Below are 20,768 nucleotides of genomic sequence, written 5' to 3'. Positions count from 1 at the left end.
CTTTTAACGCGAAAATAAATTGAAAAAAAAATTTTCCTCATAGCTGTAAAGCCGAAAATTGCAAAATGTTTTCTTAAGACCTTCGAAAAAAATTGTTGTATCAATCGTTTACTTCAATTAGCTTCATATATCTATTGAATAACATATTAAGAAAAGAAAAAAAAATATATAGACTAATTTTGATTCGTTAACTGGAACCCAGAGGGCGAAAAACACCAAAAAACGCGATTTTTTTCCAACCTAACAAAGAAAACTTTTTTCCTATGACCATTTTACCCTCTCAAAATTTTTTTTTGTAATCTAAGGTCTATTTGTCAACTTTTTTTACTCTTATAATTTTGTCGTATCTCCGATATTTTGCAAGATAAAAATAAAAAAAAATCGACTCTTACCCAAAATTTGCAACCCTGGTGATAAAAGTATCGTTAATCGCAGGAGGGTGAGGATAAAATCGTTTCCTTTGTTTAATATAAGCAAGAGCAACAGGCACATGCACATTCTCGTTTATTAATCAAGACATGAAACAATGTTAGTTAATTTAATTATCTTTTGTCTTGTCATGTTCCTTCGATCTTTCATTAATCGATTAACAAATACATTTTACACTTATCGAGGGTTAACCTCTAATGTTTTTTTTTTCTTACGTAATAATTTTAATCAATTAATCATTAATTATTAATCTATAAATCTCAAAAGTCGATTACATTTAAAAAATTGTTTATGTTTGTATGTTACAATTTATCTGTGATGTGTTTATGTGCGTGTTTTGTTAATAATAGTCATTAATAATAACAACCAAATTATTAATTTCTTTTTTTTTTTCATAATATAAAAAATTACTATTAATATAAACATACTAATTACTAATTTTAAATAAGTAATCTTTACCAATTACAATTAATATTAATAATTACAAATAATTAATACAGTCAAAACAAAAGCCCCGAGAGTACGCCAGCGTAGAATTTCTCGAAATTTATTTATATTAACCATCAACCATTAATCAAAATAATAATATATGTTAAACCAAAAAAATAATAATCTCATCGAGGCTTTGATTTTTTTTTTACTTGGCACGAGCCTCACGTTTCTCAATAATCATTATTATTATTATTATTATTATTATTATTATTATTATTATTATTATTATTATTATTATTATTATTATTATTATTATTATTATTATTATTATTATTATTATTATTATTATTATTATTATTATTATTATTATTATTATTATTATTATTATTATTAATTTAATTATTAATATTATTATTATTATTATTATTTATAATTTACTTTTGTTCATTTCCACATTCATACGTCCCAATTACACTCGTTACATACAAATTTAATTAAGTTATTTTAAATTAATAATAATAACGTTTGTTTTTTGTGACAATACGTGACAATAGAAGCGTAGGCCATTTTTTTTTTCAGCGGTTATACAGTCAATGTATTTTTTTCCTCTTTTATTTTTTTTTTTGAATTTTTTTAAGTACCTTTTTTGAACTTCATTGACTAAATATGTACACAAATTTTTTCCATGCCACTGAAGTTCATATTTATATATTTATATTCAGATTTTTATTTAGAAAAAAATTAAGCTACAAGGGTAGGAATTTTAAAGACTAAGTACAGAAGAAAAACATCAGATACGATTTTTTTTTAGTCAAAATTTTGGGTCAACAGATCGCTTAGCTAATAAGCATATTTTATAGAGTCCAAAATAACGATTAAAAAAAACTTTTGATGACCCGAATCGGTTCAGTAGTCTCTGAGATATCGCAGAAACAATTTTTTGGGCCGGTAATCTGAGGTCGCGGGTTCGAGTCCCGAGTAGGTTTTTTTTTTTTTTTTTTTTTTCATCTTATCTGACATTACTTTTCATTAAACACTATAAGACAAAGAAATTACGTTAAATCGTAAAATCATGATATATTATGTATCACACTAGCCTATATAGAACAATTGATCAGTAAATCTCTCATTACCACCATAATCAATATTTATATTTGAAATTTAAACTATCGTTCCGATTCTCAGTCCAAAGTCGACTCATTTAGTTTAAGTAACCTCCGCCTCGGTCCAATATGGCAGCTAATTATCATTATCAACGATAAACACTGTTCACTGTTGTAACAGTAGAAATCTTTTTTTTTTTTTTTTTTCTTGTGAACGTTTAGTTACTTTAATTATTAATCTTTTAATTATTTGTTTTAGTACTGCGCTTAAATAAGTGACAAAATATATATAAATATATATATTTATGTATATCGAGCTCCTTAAAAAAGGATTCCGGCGTTATTAATTTTTTTTCTTCATTGCAAATGGCTGCTCTACTTGGTTTGATGTTTAGTGGTAAGAAATCCTGGTAATTTTTTTTTTTTTTTTTTTTTTTCAGATAGGTTTTATTGTCGATTCTGTTGGTAGTAGTAGAAGTAGAAGTAGTAGATGGATAACCTAACCCCTTGTTAGTTGTTAGTTGGATCACCACGTGCCAACCTGTTTATTATTATTAATTATTTATTATTATTATTATTATTATTATTATTATTAATAACTTTAATATTAATTATTAATATTATTAAGATTGTAACACAGATTTAAAAAAAAATTGTTACAGTAACGGGCCCCGGATATTATTGTTGGGGAGATGTGATAAAGCAGGCAGCGTGTTTTTTTTAACTGTATTAATAATAATAAAAAATAAATTTTTCTTACCATCGTTCCGGGTTTTCCGGCATCGCCAGGCCGTCCTGCTTCACCTCTCAGTCCCATTGGGCCCTGAAAAAGGTTTTTTTTTCTAAAATTAAAATTTTCATCACGAAATACTTTTAAAAATTCACGAAAGCCTCCCTCATACTTCAATTTAAGCGATTGAGTGGATTGCTAGTTTTTTTTTTTTTTTTTTTATCATGTGTTGACTTGATTCAGTACTTACAGGTAGTCCCATAGGGCCGGGGTCCCCCTTGGCGCCCTTCTCGCCCTGAAATATAAAACACATCGGATCCATTAGTAATGCATTTTTGAAAGTACTTACTCACTTAGTGCTCAAAAGATAGCCCTTTTATTAACTTGACTCACGATTATCCATTACACGCCGTGAATATCATAAATATTTAATGAGCTGTTCTATAAATTAATAATGACTCGCTACCGTCGATGGGGTACTTTTAGCAAGTGAGCATTACAAAAAATAAAAATTAAAAAAAAAAAACTGTTGCAATGTTGGGTGAAAAATAGTTAGTTGTTATTGATTTATGATTTTTTAAAGCTAAAAGCCATATTTTGGCTTATTTTGGCTTAAAGGGATTTATATAAAATTTTGATAAATTGTTTCTGAAATTAAACAACATTGACTCACAGGTTCTCCTTTGGTACCATCGTGCCCTCGGTCTCCTTTGATTCCAGGAGGCCCTTGTAGTCCAGGATTACCAGCTGGACCTGGTGGACCTGGAGGACCCATTATCTGGAAAAAAATTCCACATTAAATAAAAGTTAACAATATGAGAAAAATTAATAAAACCATAAAAAAAATTAATTACCACTTCTCCAGCGTTCACTTCAAAAGTCCCGTCGCCCTAGAGAGCAATAATCAAAATTTTAATAAAATTAATCTCTGACCTCTCTCAAAAAATTACAAAACGAAATTAGGATCTTACCTGTCTTCTTCTCAATTTTTTGTACTTCTGAAAACGCAAAAAGGAAAAAATGAATTTAGACAAGGTTAGTTTTTTACTTGTAATTGGATTTATCGAGGCAAATTAATACTAACCGATTCTCCTTTATCGCCTTTTTCTCCCTTGATACCCGGCGCGCCCTAAAAACAAAACCGAGGAATGAGCCAGTGTTTTTGACAAAGGAAAACAAGATTAAAGGGTTACATACCGGTGGTCCAGGTAGTCCTGGTGGACCCATCAACCCGGGTGGTCCAATGTCGCCGTACTCGCCTTTCTCGCCCTTGGGTCCCGCTAATCCCTGTAAAAATTGAAACCGGTTTTAAAATTCCAGGCTTTTAATCCATCAAGGAAATGGATTTTCAGTGGTGAAATACGTACCGGGAGTCCCGGTGGACCTTGTATTCCAGCTTCGCCATTGATTCCGTTCACCCCGGCAGCCCCCGGTACTCCTGCGTCGCCCTTAGGTCCTACAAAAGCCACCGCTTAATATAAAATCACCGATTCGGTTGTTATTAAGTGGATATTCTAGTTCGGAATTCGATGTTTGTTGAGGCCTAGTTCATTGACAATCAACGAGAGGGTTCCATGTCTTTCGAGGCGACCGCTACCTTACATATTTAATTACTCAAGGGCTTTAAATGGGTTTTAGAGTTGCTAGATTTTAATTAAATAGCTATTTCATTGATTGCAGTAAGGAAATTTTAATGCGAAAAATCGATTTTTAAAAAAAGCGATTTTTTATATTTTTTATCTTGAAAACTATCACAGATACAAAAAAATAATAAGAGTTAAAAAAGTTGATAAATGAGCCCTAGAATACGAAAAAATTTCTTAAGTGGGTAAAATGGCCATATGAAAAAAGTTTTCTTTGTTAGGTATGAAATAAACCGCGTTTTTGGGCATTTTACCCCCTCTAGCTTCCAGATAACAAATCAAAAGTAGTTTGTGTATTTTTTTTTCTACAGTTTATATGTTGTACTTGAAATATATGAGGGTAATTAGAGCAATCGATTGATGAAAAATTTTTTTTCGGGGCTTCAAAGATAAAAAATTGTGTTTTTTGGCTTTAAACGTGGCTCAACACACTCCAAAAAATTATTTTGAGTGAATAATGACTTAGAGAAGTATTTTTGTGAGAAAACTGAGGTATCAAAACAAAAAAAAATTTTTTTTTGCCAACATCTCAAACCGGGTAAGTATTAAATTTAGCGGTCGCCAAAATAAAAAAAAACTACCTGGTAGCCCTGGATTCCCAGGGTTGCCTTTTTCACCTGGTAAACCGGGAAGGCCAATTCTCAATGATCGTGGACAACGGCAGTCCCCTGTCATCTATAGATAAAATAATAAGTCTGCAAGATCGATATCCAACACAGGTCCTCCGTTTAAAAATAATAACTATAATCCCAAACGCTGAATATGTCTCAATAATAAAATAATCAACTTAATTTTCAATTCACCAAACTTGGGGCATTTTGTTAGTCGGATAATTTGTTAAGTAGGAAAGGAAGGAAAGGAGATATTTCAAGAAAGTTAACATACATACACACACAGAGAGTTTAATAGGACACTGAATTATTCTACAGCTATTCTATTAATTACTAATTACTACGAGCAGTAAAAAAATACTTACGGCACCACACAATGTCTACAAATACTGGTATTAACCAGCTAATTAGTTGGTTTAATTATGATTATATATTATTAATAATTAATTATTGATTCTGGCTGGTAATTATTTAGCAGTAAAAAAAAAAAAATAAATCAAATCGATTTATACTAGTACAATACAATAAAAATGTTATTTGTTGAGAACATTAATAAGCTTGTGACGACATCACACCAAGCACACACAGACAACACACATAAACGCACACACGCGCGTGAAATAACGGTTATGGTTATTTTTTTTTCTTTCAACACACTAGAGCTTTCACATGGACTTATTTCCCGTTAACTTCAAGGGTCGTAACTAGTTGATTAGCTTCGATTGTACTTACACCCCTGAGGGTTGATTGCAAAAACGTCATTGAGCTTGAGAATCACCACCCTGCTTCCTTCTTTTGATCATCTTCATCAATAGTAATATTATCCAAAGGTGTTATTTCAATGTTATAGCGTTTTTTATGATTTTGTAATCATAATCATTGTTCAGTTATCTGCCCCATATTATTTATATCGTTAGTTATTTGAACCTTAGAAGATTTTTATGAAATATTTAGCTATCAAAAGGATAAATTACTTGACGGCTTTACTTTTGATCTGATCAGATATGGATGAGATGTATTAGTTATGACCTAATATATCTGATCTGACCAAATATGCCTGATGCGCTATATCGGATATATTTGATATATCGATAAAGATCAGATACATCCAGGGATATCAAATATAACCAGATATACCAGATCTGATTAGATATATTGGATATGATCCTATACATCAGATCATATAAAATACATCAGATATGACCAGATATATTTGATCTGACCAAATGTACTTGGTCAGGTGTATCAAATCTGATCAGATATGACTAAATATGCCTAAATATGTATTATATTTGATATATTGAAAAAGATCAGATACATCAGATATGCCCAGCTATATAGAAAATGACTAAATATATCAGATCTGATTAGGTATATATGATCAGATCATATTAAATACATCATATATAACCAGATATATTCGATCTGATCAAATATGATCATATATACCTGATCTGATCAGCTATATCATATATGTTTTATATATTGAACAAGATCACCAATATATTGCTCATATATCCAATATATCCAGATATATCAGATCTGATCAAGTATGATCGAATATATCTGATCTTATACATCCTGGTCAGATAGATCTGATCTTATATATCAAGACTGATCAGATATATTTAATATATTGAACAAGATCATCTATAATCAAATCTAATGACATTTTATCTCAGATCTAAATAAATCGCTACCACCAAAAAAAAAAAAAACAAGCCAAAACAAAAAACAATAAAATAAAAGTAAAATTGACAACCAAGATTTAAGGTTGAGCACAAAGTCGCAATGCAGAGAGAAGTAAAAAGTGCATAGAAATGATATTACGGGTGTCAAAAGTCGATCGACTGCTGAATTCTCAAGCATTTGAAGCACTAGCACAGCATAGCAGTAGAAGGAAGAAAAAAAGGTGAGGGTTCTCACCCTCTTTCAGTCGGTTTCTAAGGGTGTTGGTCTTGGTAAATCGCTCAGCACATGCGAACCATGTGGCACGTCGGTCATCGTGATATTAGGCGGATTCTTCATTCTCATTCTACATTCTACATTCTCCATTCTTCATTCTTTGGCAAATACTTAACATTTAGGTACTAGTATACTCATCATGCAGCAGTAGCATGCATCTGGGAAACTGGAAAACTGGTTAACTGGGATTGCTCCAGGAATTTGACACAAATCTGGATGTTGTGATGTTGAAAGGAAGGATGTCCAATGGATTACCATGGATTGTGAAGAGGACAGAAGGACAAGGTTGTGGAACTAGGAAGCTTCCCTCGACATGATCCAGTGGCCGGAGGACCTGAAGCTTACCCTCTTGCCTTGCTTGCCCCTGGCTCCCTTCTCCCCGGGGGGGCCGGGTGGCCCTATTGGACCCAGATCTCCCTTTTCGCCTTGGGCTCCTGTTTTGATTTATATTTATATTTGTCAGCAAGTTTTTCAGTCATCTTTCAGGTTCAGAGAGAGGAAAATTTCCGAAAGATCAAGAAGAATTTCATGACAAAGTAACTGATTTTTGGAGGCTTAGTGGAGGGGGTGGGAAAGGATATTTCGAGCCGATTTTTTGGAGGGACCGAAGGAACACTATTTTATGTTGTCATAAAAAAAATCTGAAAATTGGTCGATTAGTTTCCGAGTTATAGTCGTTGCAAAATTAAGGTACAACCCAAAGCGCGGCATCAGGAAAATTTTAACTAAGAATTTTATGACGTTATCAGTTACTTTGTCAGAAAAAATTCAAATAATGTTTTTAGAAAACTTATTAAATCAACAAAATAAATTGAATTACATCCATATTGACGAAACTATTTATATTATTCCTTTAATCTCTTATCAAAAAGGTATGATCATGAGTCTTAATAATAATTATTAGCGGTTGTCGGATTCCTGACAAAAGATCCAGGACAAAGGCTGAGCCTGAATCGATAGGAGCCAGAGAAACGTATTGGGGCTCCATTAAATAAAAAGACATAAGTGTAGTAAGGGAAGACATTTTTCTTACGCGGTGAAATATCGGCATTGATCAGCCGCCAAATGAAAGAAAACAAGTACCAGGACTCTGATCGAGAAGAAGAAGAAGAAGAAGAAGAAGAAGAAGAAAAAGTAAAATGGACGTTGTACATATATATATATATATATATATATATATATATATATATATATATATATATATATATATATATATATATATATATATATAAGGTAAAACTATGAAGGTAGTCCGTCGGGCGCAATCTAAAAGTTACAATTGAACAAAGTTCTAATTGGCGAGAATACGTGAGCGGAGACGAAAGCCGCGATAATCGGTACGGGCTTTTGCCAAGTAAAGCGCGAGTACTCTAAATGTTGAGTTATACGACAAGACTTTTAGATAACTTTTTTTTAGTTACTTTTCTTATATTATCATTATTTTTGCTACTAGTTCTTTTTTGATTTTATTAATTGTCAGTGAAGAGCTTTTTATATTTCCTCGAGATCTAATTAGAAAAAAATGAGGAAATTTGAATTTTTGATTTTTGGTGTTGTGATAACTCTTGAACAAATCGACCAATTTTGATTGGGCTTGCGGTATTCGATGCAGTTTTCCAACCTTCAAGTCTTCTTGAAGTTTGAAAACAATCGAGCAAGTAGTTTAAAAGCTAATCCAAAAAAACACTTTTCTCAAAAGTGCATTTTTGGAAATTGTTAAAAATTGACTCGACCAATCAACTTGCAATTTTGCAGAGATCTTTAAGGGGTCAAACGCGGTTGATTACAGCAGAGTCGGTCTAAATCCGTCGATTCGTTCAAGAGATATTCAACCAAAAATCAAAAAATACAACTTCAAAAATGAGCACTAATTTACTATGATAAATTACGGGACAAAATACATTTACAACAATGGCTTAGTGCAGATAAGCTTTGAAGTGTGTTGACATATATTGACTTACCAGGAGGTCCCGGTGGACCGGGTGGTCCTTCAAAGGTCCCGAGAGGAATCTGCTTTCCGTCCAGTGAAGTTGTCAATCCACGGTCGCCCTTGTCGCCTTTGTCACCCTGGATTGCCAAGACAATAATTCCAGTGAGTAAATTTATATAAAAATATTGACTGTAGTCGCTCAATAGAGGAGAGATGAGTTAGTATAAGTAATAAGTAGGGGGCGCATATAAAGCGTGAAAACACATTTGACTCTGATTTGAGATTGATTGTCAGCAGCCACAAGGGACTATAAATCCCACCATCAACCATCACCACCATCAACACCAACTAAATCTATGAGCCCAGATGTTTAGTCGAAAATACACTCACGCAAAAGCGAAATCTGTTGTTTGGTATTAAGAGCTAGCGACACTCTAATTTAGTTTCGTTAGTTAACGTTTACTTTACTTTGTTAATGTTGTTGTTATTATTATAATCTGGATTACGTCAGCGAGGTTCCAAGCCCCATCATTCGGGTCTCAGAGATTAAATTTACAAGGAAATTCAATGCAATTAAGAAGTTCAATCGCTGTTAATATAAACCACTATTTTTTATTAATGTCGATTTTTTATTAAAAAATTTGGATTTTTGAGTTGAATTTTCAGAGAGACCCAGGGGGCAATGTGTTACATTCAATTAAAAAAGAAATAAAAAAATCGGATGATTAGTTTCCGAGTTATAGTCATTGCAAAAATAAGGTACAACCCAAAGCGCGGCAGCAGGAAAATTTTAATTGAGATTTCTGGGTTAAGAATTGGAGATACGAAAAAATGATAATAAATATTTTTTGTAGGATATTTTAATTTTTAACTTCCCGCTAAAAAAATTGAAAATTTTCAAAAATCGGGAAGTTATTGATTTTACCCCGTTTTTCGAAATACCTCTCATAACTTTTGAACAGCTTGACCGATTTCATCGCGGTTGGTGCCATTCGAAAGGGCTTGATCAAACTTAGATTTTGAATACAATTTGGACCGATTCCAACCGGTAGATTTTGAGGAATCTTAAAAAAACTATGAAAAAAAATTTTTTCAAATCAAGTTTTTTTTGAATAACTTTTAAACGGCTCGATCGATCAATTCTAAAAATTAATCAGATTTTAACATCGAAAAACCACGTCGATCGCCACCAAGCCGGTCAAAATCGGTTGATTCGTTCGTGAGTTATCGTTGACGAAAGAAATCGAATAAAAGCGTTTTTTTTTGTTCGAATTACACCGAAACTTCCGGTCTTATCAATTTGTGTTTAAAAATTTATGATAGAATTTGAAAAACTGCGTCGAATGCCGCCAACCGCGTGAAAATCGGTTCATTTATTCAAAAGTTATTGCGGTTTGAAAATTCAAAAAATAGTTTTTTATCAAACTTCTATCAGACTTTTGAGCTCGGAGAGCTCAAAACTAAATCAATAATTATATTTTTGAGCTCTTCGAGTTCAAAAACGTAATAAGCGCAATTTTCAGGGTCAATCGTTTTCCTAATTTTTTTTTTTTCAAGAAATGCCCTGATTATTTTTCCGATATCTCCAACCTTTGAGCCAAAAGACCAAAGTTTTTTTTTTTAGTATCCGACAAAACAAGCGATCGGACCTCCTTATCTACCGTCAAAACAAAACCCTTCACCTAAACACAAAAAAGGTCTTAGAGACTCACACGTCTTCCCGGAACACCCCTAGTTCCATTGCGTCCTGGCATACCCTACACGACAGAGAAAAACAATCTATCTACAATTACAACCACGGATTAATTCCTTAAGTTGCTATTTTATATAAAGTAGGCAATAGCTCACGGGGATCCCTGGATGGCCTGGCAATCCCGGAAATCCTGGAGGTCCGTAATCGCCGGATTTCCCCTAGTCAGATTATCCATTACCAACTCAGAATAAAACTTACGACCTACATAAAATTGCATCCTTATCGAAGTACAAATAAAAGAAAAAATAACAACTCACCTTTGGTCCTGGCGTTCCTGGAGGTCCGACGGGTCCTACGGGTCCTACCGGCCCAGGAGCACCCTTTTCTCCGGGAGGGCCTACTTCTCCTGGGATTCCCTGGCTGCCGTCTTGTCCTGCTATTCCTTCTGAGCCTTGTGGCCCCGGTGGTCCTGGAGGTCCTGGCTCTCCTGGTTCGCCCTGATGATTACGATTTTTTAAAGTATTTATTTTTTTTAAGGAAAAAATAACATTAATTTTTCATCAATAATAATTTATTTTTGATTAACAATTTTTTTTTATTTAAATTAATTATAAAATATAGAAATTTTAGTTTTTAAATTTTCTGTAAGATGGCGCTGCAAGCAGGATATAATACTACGTCACTGCCGCTTGAATTTAAATTTATAAAAAATAATTTCGTTTATTTAAAAATTGTTCCTCGTTAAATAAATTATTTAAATATTTTTCTTTTTTTTTTGTTTTAATAAATTTAACTAAATTTTTTAAAAACAATTAAATTAAAAAACTCATGCTACTTATCGATTGATAATAAATGTGACAAAAAATAAAAAAAAAAAATTTTGTGAGTTGGTGCAACGAGCAGAGAGTGTGTGACCAAACACGAGCGCAGAAACTGATCTGTTAATCTTTTTAGTTTTTATTGTTTATAAAATTGAATAACATGCTATCTCTCCACTAAACGTAACCTTTATTTCAATAAATAATATTTTTAAATTTTAAAATATATTTTAACCTTCTAAATAATTTTAATTAAACTTTAAAAGCCAAATAAAATTAAATGAACATGTTACTTTATTTTTTATTCTACTGTATGTCTTAAAGACCACCAGGATCGATAATCTATGGGCGGATTGCTGATATACGATGCATAGTAAATTTTATTTTGTTCGCAAATATTCCACATACACAGATATATATTATATCTAATCGATCATATAGACAATGCACTAGAACATCCGACGTAAGTATATCGAAGTAAAACTGTTACGTGATTTGTGATTGGTGATCGGTATTGGATATATCAGCCTTTCAGAAATAAACTATCGAGACTGTCATGACATGACAGTCCAATGTCTATTTATACATATATATATAGATGATATTCACTCAAGGGTTGTTCACCAGGTTTGTTCGGCAATTATTTGTACATGCGATATTATAGATCGAGACGGAATAGGCACAAGCGCATCAGCTTTTTTTTTTTTCTTTTACAGGATGATATAGTATTATGTGATATAGCCTCCACATCAATCGCTAAATTTATGGAACTTTTGTAGCTACCAGAACACACACTGGCTATTTGCTGAGGTTAGTCTAGACTTTACGTAAGCTGAATAAATAATTATGGCTAATGGAACAATGATTTATCTGTTTAATTTAGAAAGAATTTTATGTTAAGGAATACAATTAGAAATAATTAACAATTTTTACTGTTAATCTTTTTTTAATAGATATTTTTTAGAAATTTGGTCATAATTTGGTCATTGGCTCAAAAGTTTATGATGTGAGCAGGATTGCGCCCACAGTTCTCAACCGATCTTTATGAAATTTTGTGGGCTGCTTATGTGGATCAACACCAAGATCAAGTTTGAATATGAGCAAAATTTTTTTTATTTTTAAAAAATTTTGAATTTTGTATATTTTATGGAAATAATTTTCCAGATGTAAAAGATGAAATCTATTAAATTTATCTCAAACTTCATTTAATTGCCTTCAATTTAAGTTATTATTCGTCGACTTTTGATACTTTTTTCAATTTATTTTGTAGTAATTTCTGTAAATTCCTCCAAATTTTAATATTCTTCCGCCCGAATCCGATTGCAGGCTCGATTACTAAAAAGTTTCTTTTACAAATGACTCTAAAAATACTCCTACAAATCAGACATCTGTGTAAGCATTCCGCGAGCTCTGTTGGCAGATCATAGATCATGTTTCATGTTCCATTTGAATATAAGTTAACCATAATCACATAAATATGCCACACGCCACATGTTGAGGAGCCATATATCCCTTGCATTCCTCATTATAGCTTACAGCCTACTTTTCTTGTGCCTATTTGCCCTCTTTTTGCATCACTACAAACTACCAACCATGATTGCACTATTTTAAAATTCGTGCAAAATCTCATGCAAGTACAAAACTATAAATCACTGAGTTTTGAACTTATAAATGCCTGTAATATTTAAAATACTAATTTTTTCAAAATTTTATAAATTTTACAAGCGAATTGATATTTTATAAATCTTTATGTAAAATTAATTAATTTTTTATAACCATACAAAATCTCATTCAATTACAAAACTAAAATTATATCGTCAGGATGGGACAAGAGGAACAGAGTCAATAAATAACGACCCTTACTGTTCCAGTGGATAGGTTTGTTAGTCCTTTTGAAATTAGTAAGCCATTATAAGCCGATGACTAAACAAACTTACCTTCAATTGAATAATTGTCTGCGCAGATATATTATGCCCGCGTTCTTGAAGCCCCTAGAATATTTTAGTAACGGAACTAAAAATAATGCTAATAAAATCATAATAAATAATAGAAAAAAAAAAAATAATCAGTCATGTCCGTCAAGGGTCGAAGGATCACAGGCACCAAAATTAACCCTAGTAGCATAAAAATTTCTACTTTCTACCACAAATCTAAATTTACAAAAAACAAAGAATATATGGATAATTTATATTACATTAATAATTTATCGAGCTGTGCTTTGTAGGGTTACCTTTAATGCGACGATTTCCGCGTATCCAAGTGTCCCACCGCGGAGCGTTGTCACTGACCTCTTTAACCCCAATCCCTGTGCATTGACCCGTAGGGGTGAAGACATTCAATTTATTTATATGTTTTCTATTTATTATTTTATTATACAGATAGATTCGTCCGGAAAATAGAGTAATATTTGTCAGGTTAAAAACCCCCCATTTTTATAGTGGTGATTTGGGACCAGAGTTGCAAATTTTTACTTAAAATTTCGCTCCTTGGGTGTATCAGAGACCCTCAAAAAATATTGGAGTGATTTTTTCAAAAATTACCCACGTTTAAAGCCCAAAAACACAAATTTTATTTCTCAAGACCGGAAAAAAAATTCTTCCAATGACTTTTTAGTATAGCTACCCTCATTTATTTTGAGAACAACATATGAAGTTAGGTAAAAAAAATATACGAAAGATATACGATGTGATATTTGATAGATATAAGGGGTAAAATGGTAAAAAACGGGGATTTTTTCAAACCTAACAAAGAAAACTTTTTCCCTATGGCCAATTTACCCATTTTAAAATTTTTTATGTAATTGAGAGCAAATTTGTCTACTTTTTCTACTCTTACAAAATTTTTTTATCTGTGATAGATTTTGAGAAAAAAAATTTTGAAATTCAAACATGGCCGAGATCAAAATTTGTGAATGAATAGATGCTTGTAATTGTTGGAAAAAAAAATATTTGTAGCTTTGGTAATGACTAATGGCGGATGAATTAAGTGACAAAGATTACTCTAGTTTGAAAAAAAACTTAATAATTGTTAAATTTGTTATGAAAGCACGATTTGAATAGAATATAATGAAGAATCGGGTGAATTGGTGTACCGTCTGATACGTTCTTCTGTATAGTAGTATTTTTTTTCTGATAGAGTCCCCATTGTTTATGGTAGCTACCTTTACAGCCGAGAAGACATCAAAGCCGGGGCTCCCTAATTCCCCTTTTTGTCCTTTGTCACCTGGGCGACCCTGTAAAATTAATTACTCTCATATTTAGTCTGCAGGTGAAGTTTATTAGCTCTGGTGCTAAAAGAACTGGAATTTAATAATAGCTTTTATTAAAAGCTCTTTTTTAAAAATTCCATTTTTAACAACAAAAATAGTAATTTTTAAATTAATTACCGGATCACCTTTTGGCCCATCTAATCCAATTGGACCCTGAAAAAATATGTAAAAATTAATAATACAGTAAATAAGTCGATTGGTAGTAACTAAATAATTAACTATTAGCAAAGCAGAAAAAGGAAATTAAACCTGGAAAGCAAATTTTATTTAAGCAATGATATCGATGATATTGAAAAGTTGCTACAAATGACCCGGTCATAAAAAGTCTCGTTATTAAAACGGGGAAAACGCTTATGACCATGTGACGCACTCCAATATTGGTAACATGTTGCTTTCTGCTGGGGTATAACCAAACTTTTTAACGTTCTTCAGAAATTTTTTGTCTATTGACGTCCATATTGATATTATTGAAAGTTTCCGATTTTTTAAATTACTCTAACTTTTTAAATATTGGTTTTATCAATTTTTTATAAGAAACCTTATTTGTTGGTCTTTAAATTTTATAGAAAAAAGTTCCTTGAAACTTTTCTCTAAAATCAAATGTCTATTAACTATTTCCAAAAAACGATAGAAACTATTCTACGAGTTTTCGCTATAAATCATCGAATTTACGCCATAATTGTCAATAATTTAAAAAATATTGCTTTTTTCAAAATTTTATAAGAAACCTTTTTTGTAGTTTTTAATATTGCCTACAAAAAAATTTCAACAACTTTTTTTTAAAAATCAATAGTTTAGCCACTATCTCCGTTTAAAAACAATATATCATGTCAGCATAAACTTTATTTTTCCCAAGGTAATCTAATAGTCTCTTGCTTTGTTGGAATAACTTTATCGAAAAACCGCCGGCTAACAGCACAAGTAATTACCAAAATAATTGAATTTCAGTATCAAAATTTCAGATCAAAAGACAAAAATAATCGGAACCGAATAAAAAAAGCACAAAGTATATTTTTGTCATAAAAAAAGTTTGTCGAGTAAAAAAAAAAAAAAAGAAAGAGTTAATAACAATAATTCAGGGTAAATTAATGAAAACACGATTTAATATAACAAAGTTTAGCGGACGTTAATAAAGTTTAATAGGACTGCAATTGGATTTTCAGATATCACGAAATCGAGAAAGGGACGTCGGGAAAAGGATAGACGCCAGGTTAGGTATTAGCTAACGCTCACAAGATTACCGAAATTTGATTTTAGGTAGACCGCGAATTGAACGCCAAAAGAGATAGCCAGTATTAGTTACGGGGGAGGGGGAATGCAAATGGAGAGAGTTTATTCCAGAGAATGGAACAGTCCGTGCCGTATGAAAAGCTAACGGCTATCAGGATTCAAGAGGAAGGGAAGGGGGAGGGGGGGGGATTCTACGGAAGAGTTAGTTTGCAAAAGACACAAATAGAGCGCAGAAGGGAAGGGGGTTGCGTGATTCGCTCGGTAAATGCAAAATTGCATTAGTGGCTCGTTCACTGCATGCCAACGTCAAAGCGCGGATTTAAACAACCCTTTTTGTTACCCGTTACCGAAATTAACAGCGAACTCGGATATTTGGAAGCATTTTGGAGGACTGAAGAAAAATACTGATTTTTTTGAATTATGGACAGAAAAGTCGATGGAACTTTTTAAATGAGGGGTTTTTTGGATTTTTGTAGCTCTGAAAGTTTTCGATATAAAATTTTTTCACAACTTTTGTGCCAAAATTCAATTTTTGTGAAGAACCTTTTAAAATTGGAATTTTGAGTTCCGCTTTTAGCAGGAGCTGTGTTTAGGCATTTCTCAAGATATTTTAGGGTGAGACAATTTATTTGATTTTCATAGAATTTTTAACAGGAGATTTAGTTGGGCACTTCCCGCCAAAATTTGAAATTTCAGCGGAAATGCTTAAACTAAACTCCTGTTAAAAATTAATTCTACATTGCAATAATTAAATGTAATATTTTTAAAATCTCCCTTAGCTAAGCCTTATTACCCGCCGGTACCTAATTAATTTTTTCAAAATTCTATAAGAGACCTTTTTTGTAGCCCTTACAATTTTTTTTTTAGAAAATTCTCTTAGGTACTCTAAAACTATCATTTTCGTTACAAATCACCGAACTTACACCATATCAATCACAATAACTAAAAATATCAATTTTTTTACACTTCATACAAGATCTTCAAATTTCCGATCAATTTTGTCCCAATAATTTTTCGATAAAACCAAAATTAAATAACTAAAAACCAAAATAAAGGAACAGGCGGCTACTAAATCTGTAAATTTCTTACCGTCGAGCCAGCGTCCCCTTTGTCGCCTTTGTTTCCCTGAAATTTCATTATATTTTCCTTTATTTTCAAATTTCCTAACCAATAATTCAATTTTTTTTTTTCTACGTTAGTAATTTTAACCAAAAATACTTCGGGCAGGGGCAGGGGGGGGGGGATAAAAAGACCCACTGGTTAAAAAACAATGAAGTAAAGTAAAAAAAAAAAAAAGAAAAAAAAGCAACAAAGCCAAAAGAGGATTAAATAAAAACGAAAAAAAAAACACTACCGGAAAACCATTCTTGCCAGGAGTCCCAGCAACACCCTGGAAAAATTTGGGTAAACCAATTAAATTAGTCAACACAAAAAAAACCATGCAAACTTAAATTTTCATGCTTAATATTGTTTTTTTTATTTTTTATCTTAAGGTTAGATCAAGTTAGTTTTTTTTTTTTTTTTTAATTTTTCACAATAAATTTTAATAATAAAAAAAAAAAAAAACTTACAGGTGGACCAGGTTCTCCAGCGTCGCCTTTTTTACCCTTCTTGCCCCGCTTTCCTGGAGGTCCTGGCTCTCCTTGTGGACCTACGGCAAAAATAAATTTTTTTTTTATTTTAAGTTAAACTTATGACTTTTTATATACTTACAATTATAATTACGATAGTAATTATTATTTTTATTATTATTATTATTATTATTTTATATGAAAGTAATTTTAGTGGTAAAATGGAGGAAATCTGGACAGTAAGTTCGTATGCCCTCGGGCGAGCTAGAGCGTCTCTTAGTTATCAAGTAAGGGGTTGAGAAAAGTGGTAGAGTGGAAAAATGGAAAAGTGGAAAAATGTACGATGGAAAAAGAATATTTTAACATTATAGAGAGCTATTATGAGATTCTAGATAAAAATCTAGAAAAACTTTTTTTTTTTTGGCTTTTTTAATTTTTTTTTTTTTTTTTATTAATATAACTTACGAATTAATTGACTGACTTTGTTGATCATTTTTAGAATAATTTACAGAGCTTATGATTTTTTTATTTACTTTATTTATTAAATTTTTAAGCCGAGGTGTCAATAAGGTGACAGTGTCTCGTATTACTGCACAGTAGTAGTATAAAAAGATAACAATATGATCAATAATTCAATAAATCAATTGAAAAATCATATAATGCCTTAATTATAAAAAATCCGACATTGTGCCAAGTATTTGTTACTCTTAACATAAATAAATAACAATCTACTGTTGAACACTCCAGATTTTCTGCTTCAATTATTTAATAAAATAAATTCGGTCTAATAATTGGTATCAAACTTCACTACTTGGAATTGCGCCAAGTACCAATCAATTTTTCACCGTGAATAATTTTATAAAAATAATAAAATATCATTATCATAAAAAAATGTCTTATTAAAGTTTTACAGTATGGGCCAAGTTATTTTAACGTGGCATGGTGCCAAGTACTGATAAATTTTTGAGGAAATCCAATTTTTAAAACTTCATGAAAATTTATAAATTCAATCTACGTAGGTTAAGAATTAATAAAAAAATTAAAAAACAGTAAGTTTCCAGGATATTTAATGAAATAATTAGATTTGAAAATTGTAATTTTTACATCCTTAATATAAAATTAAGATGAAATGTATGTGGCATCAATTTATTCGTGATGTGATTGGTCGAATATATCATAAGCATAAAAATATATGCAAACTCTATATTCAGGTGCGCGTTTGCGCGCGCAAATTCAAATTCCAGTGTAGGAAAATGGAGATTCCACTAACGGTGTATTTGGTTAAGAATTTAATGCAATTAACGATTTAAAAACAATTTTTTCCTACTTTTTAATTTAAAAAATATGTAAAATTGTCATAAAATATCAACAATTGTGATTATTAACAGATTTTTAATAAAATAATAAAATTAAATAAGAGATTTAATTTGGCACTTCCCGCCAAAATTTGAATTTTCAGCGGAAATGCCCGAACAAATCTCGTGTTAAAAAATTCTATGAAAATCAAATAAATCGTCTCACCCCAAAATATCTTAGGAAATGCCCAAACACAGCTCCTGCCAAAAGCGGAACTCAAAATTTAAATTTTAAAAGGTTCTTCATGAAAATTGAATTTAGGCACACCTTAATAAATATATAAATAAAGTTTAAATTATCGAAAATAACTATCCTATGTTACTACTCATCTAATTTCCGATTTTCCGTCTTCTTCTTCCAATAAAAGTTCATACATTACATATTTATATATATATATATATATATATATATATATATATATATATATATATATATATATATATATATATATATATATATATATAATATATAACATATAAATACATGAAGTATAGCTTGGGGCTTGCTATAATAAAATTGATGTTAAAAGGAATAAAGAGGGAGTTTATGGCAGGTAACCTCAGCCCCGGGGTGGAACAACTAAGATAAAAGATATTTTATAAGAGAGACATTCCTTTGGTCGCGTATTCTCACTAAATTCCGAATATCGTGACTTCCTTCCCCTTCTCCTTAACTCTCCTAGTTTTATGCTTTTTATTATTATTATTATTATTATTATTATTATTATTGTATTTTATTTTATTTTTCATTTCTGGTTGTCTCGCTCGTTGCATTAACGAAGGCTCAAAATCTTCCCTTTCCACTTTAGCCCGCTGTTAACATTAAATTGTATATATATAAATGACGGTGGTTAATCGTCGAAACGAGGATGGAATTTTCGGGGTAAAAGCACGTTTCACCCTCCGGGCATGTCGCGTTCATTCGTTTATATATATATATATAACTATCATGCTCGCGGCCATCTTGACAATGTCCTTTTTAGTTTTGTACATTGTAGACCTTGTAGAAATAATAAATTAATAATAATAATTATTAATTGATTTTAATTTTTATTATAAATGGTATTAAGGAAGTCCTTTCGCTCCAGTTGAGTCACGATAACTGTAATAGTCAATATTCGAGAAATTAAAATAAAAAAACCCGTGAAAATTCCTAAAATTAAAAAATAAATAGTATGTGAGGCATTATTTGTTGAAATTTTGAAAAAAAAAAAAATTAGGAAAACGGTTGACCCTGAAAATTGCGCTTATTACGTTTTTGAACTCAAAGAGCTCAAAAATATAATTATTGATTTAGTTTTGAGCTCTCCGAGCTCAAAAGTCTGATAGAAGTTTGATAAAAAACTATTTTTTGAATTTTCAAACCGCAATAACTTTTGAATAAATGAACCGATTTTCACGCGGTTGGCGGCATTCGACGCTGTTTTTCAAATTCTATTATAAATTTTTAAATACAAATTGATAAGACCGGAAGTTTCGGTGTAATTCGAACAAAAAAAAACGCTTTTATTCGATTTCTTTCGTCAACGATAACTCACGAACGAATCAACCGATTTTGACCGGCTTGGTGGCGATCGACGTGGTTTTTCGATGTTAAAAGCTGATTAGTTTTTAGAATTGATCGATCGAGCCGTTTAAAAGTTATTAAAAAAAAACTTGATTTGAAAAAATTTTTTTTCGTAGTTTTTTTAAGATTCCTCAAAATCTACCGGTTGGAATCGGTCCAAATTGTATTCAAAATCTAAGTTTGGTCAAGCCCTTTCGAATGGCACCAACCGCGATGAAATCGGTCAAGCTATTCAAAAGTTATGAGGGGTAAAACCAATAACTTGCCCATTTTTTGAAAATTTTCAATTTTCTTAGCGGGAAATTAAAAAAAAAAGCGTATCAGTGAAAATAAAAATAATTAATAGTCAATTGCGAAATAAAATTATTAAATCAACAATATTACCCGTAAAAATCTTGAGAGCGTATTTTCAGTGTTTATCCA

At 31.4% G+C, this 20,768-nt stretch overlaps 1 protein-coding gene across 23 annotated transcripts in view; it reads right to left on the bottom strand.

Annotated features, from left to right (window-relative positions):
• Positions 1–20,768, bottom strand: part of LOC141537592 (uncharacterized) — a 102,298-nt gene that overhangs the window by 6,350 nt on the left and 75,180 nt on the right. For 10 of the 23 annotated variants that reach the window (XM_074258654.1, XM_074258652.1, XM_074258659.1 and 7 more), the window contains exons 2-20: positions 17,424–17,503; positions 17,207–17,242; positions 14,740–14,775; positions 14,446–14,586; positions 13,585–13,659; positions 10,854–11,033; positions 10,692–10,754; positions 10,556–10,600; positions 8,875–8,980; positions 7,259–7,347; positions 4,919–5,012; positions 4,062–4,150; positions 3,892–3,981; positions 3,779–3,823; positions 3,666–3,692; positions 3,549–3,584; positions 3,368–3,472; positions 2,945–2,989; positions 2,725–2,787 (exon numbers count right to left, since the gene is read on the bottom strand). In XM_074258654.1, coding sequence (XP_074114755.1) covers positions 2,725–2,787; positions 2,945–2,989; positions 3,368–3,472; positions 3,549–3,584; positions 3,666–3,692; positions 3,779–3,823; positions 3,892–3,981; positions 4,062–4,150; positions 4,919–5,012; positions 7,259–7,347; positions 8,875–8,980; positions 10,556–10,600; positions 10,692–10,754; positions 10,854–11,033; positions 13,585–13,659; positions 14,446–14,586; positions 14,740–14,775; positions 17,207–17,242; positions 17,424–17,503 — 1,445 coding nt within the window. Of the gene's footprint in view, positions 1–2,362; positions 2,506–2,724; positions 2,788–2,944; positions 2,990–3,367; positions 3,473–3,548; positions 3,585–3,665; positions 3,693–3,778; positions 3,824–3,891; positions 3,982–4,061; positions 4,151–4,918; positions 5,013–7,258; positions 7,348–8,874; positions 8,981–10,555; positions 10,601–10,691; positions 10,755–10,853; positions 11,034–13,291; positions 13,346–13,584; positions 13,673–14,445; positions 14,587–14,739; positions 14,776–16,941; positions 16,978–17,206; positions 17,243–17,423; positions 17,504–20,768 lie in introns of those variants that run through there. The other 13 variants (XM_074258660.1, XM_074258671.1, XM_074258670.1 and 10 more) reach the window with 12 other exon arrangements.

The sequence above is a fragment of the Cotesia typhae genome, unplaced genomic scaffold (assembly GCF_013202065.1).
Source record: "Cotesia typhae breed Kobodo isofemale line unplaced genomic scaffold, CoteBio_Ctyphae scaffold_91, whole genome shotgun sequence".
NCBI lineage: Eukaryota > Metazoa > Arthropoda > Insecta > Hymenoptera > Braconidae > Cotesia > Cotesia typhae.
This window is presented reverse-complemented; position numbering and strand designations above follow the sequence as displayed.